This window comes from Belonocnema kinseyi, chromosome 5, assembly GCF_010883055.1.
Source record: "Belonocnema kinseyi isolate 2016_QV_RU_SX_M_011 chromosome 5, B_treatae_v1, whole genome shotgun sequence".
In the NCBI taxonomy this organism is placed as follows: domain Eukaryota; kingdom Metazoa; phylum Arthropoda; class Insecta; order Hymenoptera; family Cynipidae; genus Belonocnema; species Belonocnema kinseyi.
Window position 1 is genome coordinate 142154651 of NC_046661.1, and position 2489 is coordinate 142157139.

The window sequence follows — 2489 nt, forward strand, 5'->3', positions numbered from 1 at the left end:
TGTTGGAAACAAATATGATAAACAAATTAACAAATCGTCTTATTATCGATAACATTTTTTGGTGTTAAAAGTGCTTCACATTAATGTAGGAATTACATTCAATAAGAAAAATAATTTAAAAGTTTATAATAACTATTGTTATAAACAATTCTTGTAGCAAAATATTATAATTTGAGATTTTCCAAATTATTATTTCCTTCAAGCGCCAGGAAGACTTCAGGTAAAATTGTATACAAATAATCAGATCATATTTATGATATTAAAACTAATATTTTTTGCTTACAATTAAAACTTCTTATTAACTTTTTATTAAAATTTTAAAATATTTAAAATACTAAATTAATGAAAAAATCTTTTTTTTCTGAAGTCAGAATTAATAACGTTTTTTGCAGCAAAATCGCATTTTCCAATCATTATTTATGATAAATATTAAATCTGAATATTTATATAATTCAAAATCAGCGCGCTAACAGTAACTTCAAAGTCTGTAGTGACGTGGAACTTAACCTAAAAATTCATCGAACATTTTTAATTCATTCGAATCAATTTTAGAAACGCTTTTGTCGTAAATTCGATTTGTCTCAAGTAATCAATTTCATATCTAGAAAGTATATTTTATTTAATTTTAAAATTCCTAAATGTATTTTAGAACACGTTTATTATCTACTGCAAAACCACGAAAATGAACTTTGGCCCCCTTTGCCGAATCGCTCGTCAATTATATAAATATAATTTCGAAGGGTAATTAAAAAAAGACACCTAAATAATTACTCTTATTAATAGACGCTTCCTCAGGTAAGTTTTTTTTTGTCAGAAAAAGTTTAGTGCCGTTTGTAAGGACATTTTTCAGGTTTTTTTGAAGACTTTAAAATATTTTGATACTTTTAATTAAAAACAAATAATTGTGCATTTTTCATACAAATTTATTGAAAAAACTTTAATTATTTGGCCTTTCTTTAGTAAATACATAATAATTTATTGTTATTCATCTTTCCGGTTGAAAATAAAATTAGTTGTTTAAAAATTGAATTCTTTTGTTAAAAATGATTTATTTTTTTGATATCTTTTTTTGATAAAAATTCAACTCTTTGGATGAAAATTGATATTTTTTTTTATAAACTGTTAATCTTCTTGTTTGAAAATTCTTGTTTTTTTTCGGTTAAAAATTCATGTTTTCCAGTTAAATATTTAATATTTTAGTTGAAAATTCTACTTTTAGGTTGGAAATAAAATTATTTGTTTAAAACTTGAATTATTTTGTTAACCATTTTTTTTTTCGTTGAAGATTCATAATTTTTAAATGAAAATTCAACTATTTGGTTGAAAATGTAACTACTTTATTAAAAATCAATTTTTTTTTAAATAAAAATTTAAATTCCATTAGAAAATTTAACTATTTTATTGAAAATATGTTGTTTTGTTGTTGCTAAGAATTAGATTTTTAAAAGAAAAATAAAAATTTTTATTTTTGGTTGAAAATGAATATTTTTTTTCATGAAAAATTAACTATTTGATTAAAAATTTATATTTTTAATATCGAAATTAAACTAGTTGTTTGAAAATTCATCTCCTTTGTAAAAAATTAGCCTTTTTTATAGAAAATTAATTTTTATGATTGAAAATTCATCTTTTTGGCATAAAATTTAAATCTTCCATTTTGGGTGGAAAATTGACCTTTTCTTGTTCAAAATGTAACACTTTGAATATAAATTTGTATTTTAAATAAAAAAATTATTTATTATTTTTTTAAAAATTAACATATTCGATTAAAAATCGATTTTTTTGTTTTCTATAAAATTATCGTTTTCTTTTCAGGTTAATCTTCTTGTTTAAACATTCTTTTTTCGGTTAAAAATTCAAGTTTTCCAGGAAAATATTTGTTATTTTAGTGGTAAACTCATTTTTTAGGTTAAAAATAAAATTATTTGTTTAAAAGTTGAATTCTTTTATTAAAAGTTAATTTTTATTGATGAAGATTCATAATTTTTAATTGAAAATTCATCTCTGGTTGAAAATGTAACTAATTTGTTAAAAATCTTTTTTTTTTAAATAAAAATTTTAATTCCAGTAGAAAATTTAACTATTTTTCTAAAAATACATTTTTTTGTAGTTAAAAATTATATTTTTTACAGAAAAATTAACCATTCTATTTTTTGTTGAATTTTAGTTAGTTAACAATTTCTTTATTCGTTGAAGTTTCATAATTTTTAATTAAAAATTCATCTCTGGTTAAAAATCTATTTTTTTTAATAAAAATTTTAATTCCATTAGAAAATTTAACTATTTTTCTGAAAATACATTTTTTTGTAGTTAAAAATTATATTTTTTACAGAAAAATTAACCATTCTATTTTTTGTTGAATTTTAGTTAGTTAACAATTTTTTTTCCGTTGAAGTTTCATAATTTTTAATTAAAAATTCATCTCTGGTTAAAAATCTATTTTTTTTAATAAAAATTTTAATTCCATTAGAAAATTTAACTATTTTTCT

General features: G+C 19.5%; 1 protein-coding gene across 2 annotated transcripts in view; it reads left to right on the forward strand.

Annotated features, from left to right (window-relative positions):
• The first annotated feature begins 505 nt into the window (after window positions 1-505).
• LOC117173379 (lysophospholipase-like protein 1) overlaps window positions 506-2489 on the forward strand; it is a 19931-nt gene continuing 17947 nt past the window's right edge. The window contains exons 1-2 of one of the 2 annotated variants that reach the window (XM_033361904.1): window positions 506-585; window positions 650-741. In XM_033361904.1, the coding sequence (XP_033217795.1) occupies window positions 683-741 (59 nt within the window). In that variant the 5' untranslated portion in view covers window positions 506-585; window positions 650-682. Of the gene's footprint in view, window positions 796-2489 lie in introns of both variants that reach the window. The other variant, XM_033361905.1, reaches the window with a different exon arrangement.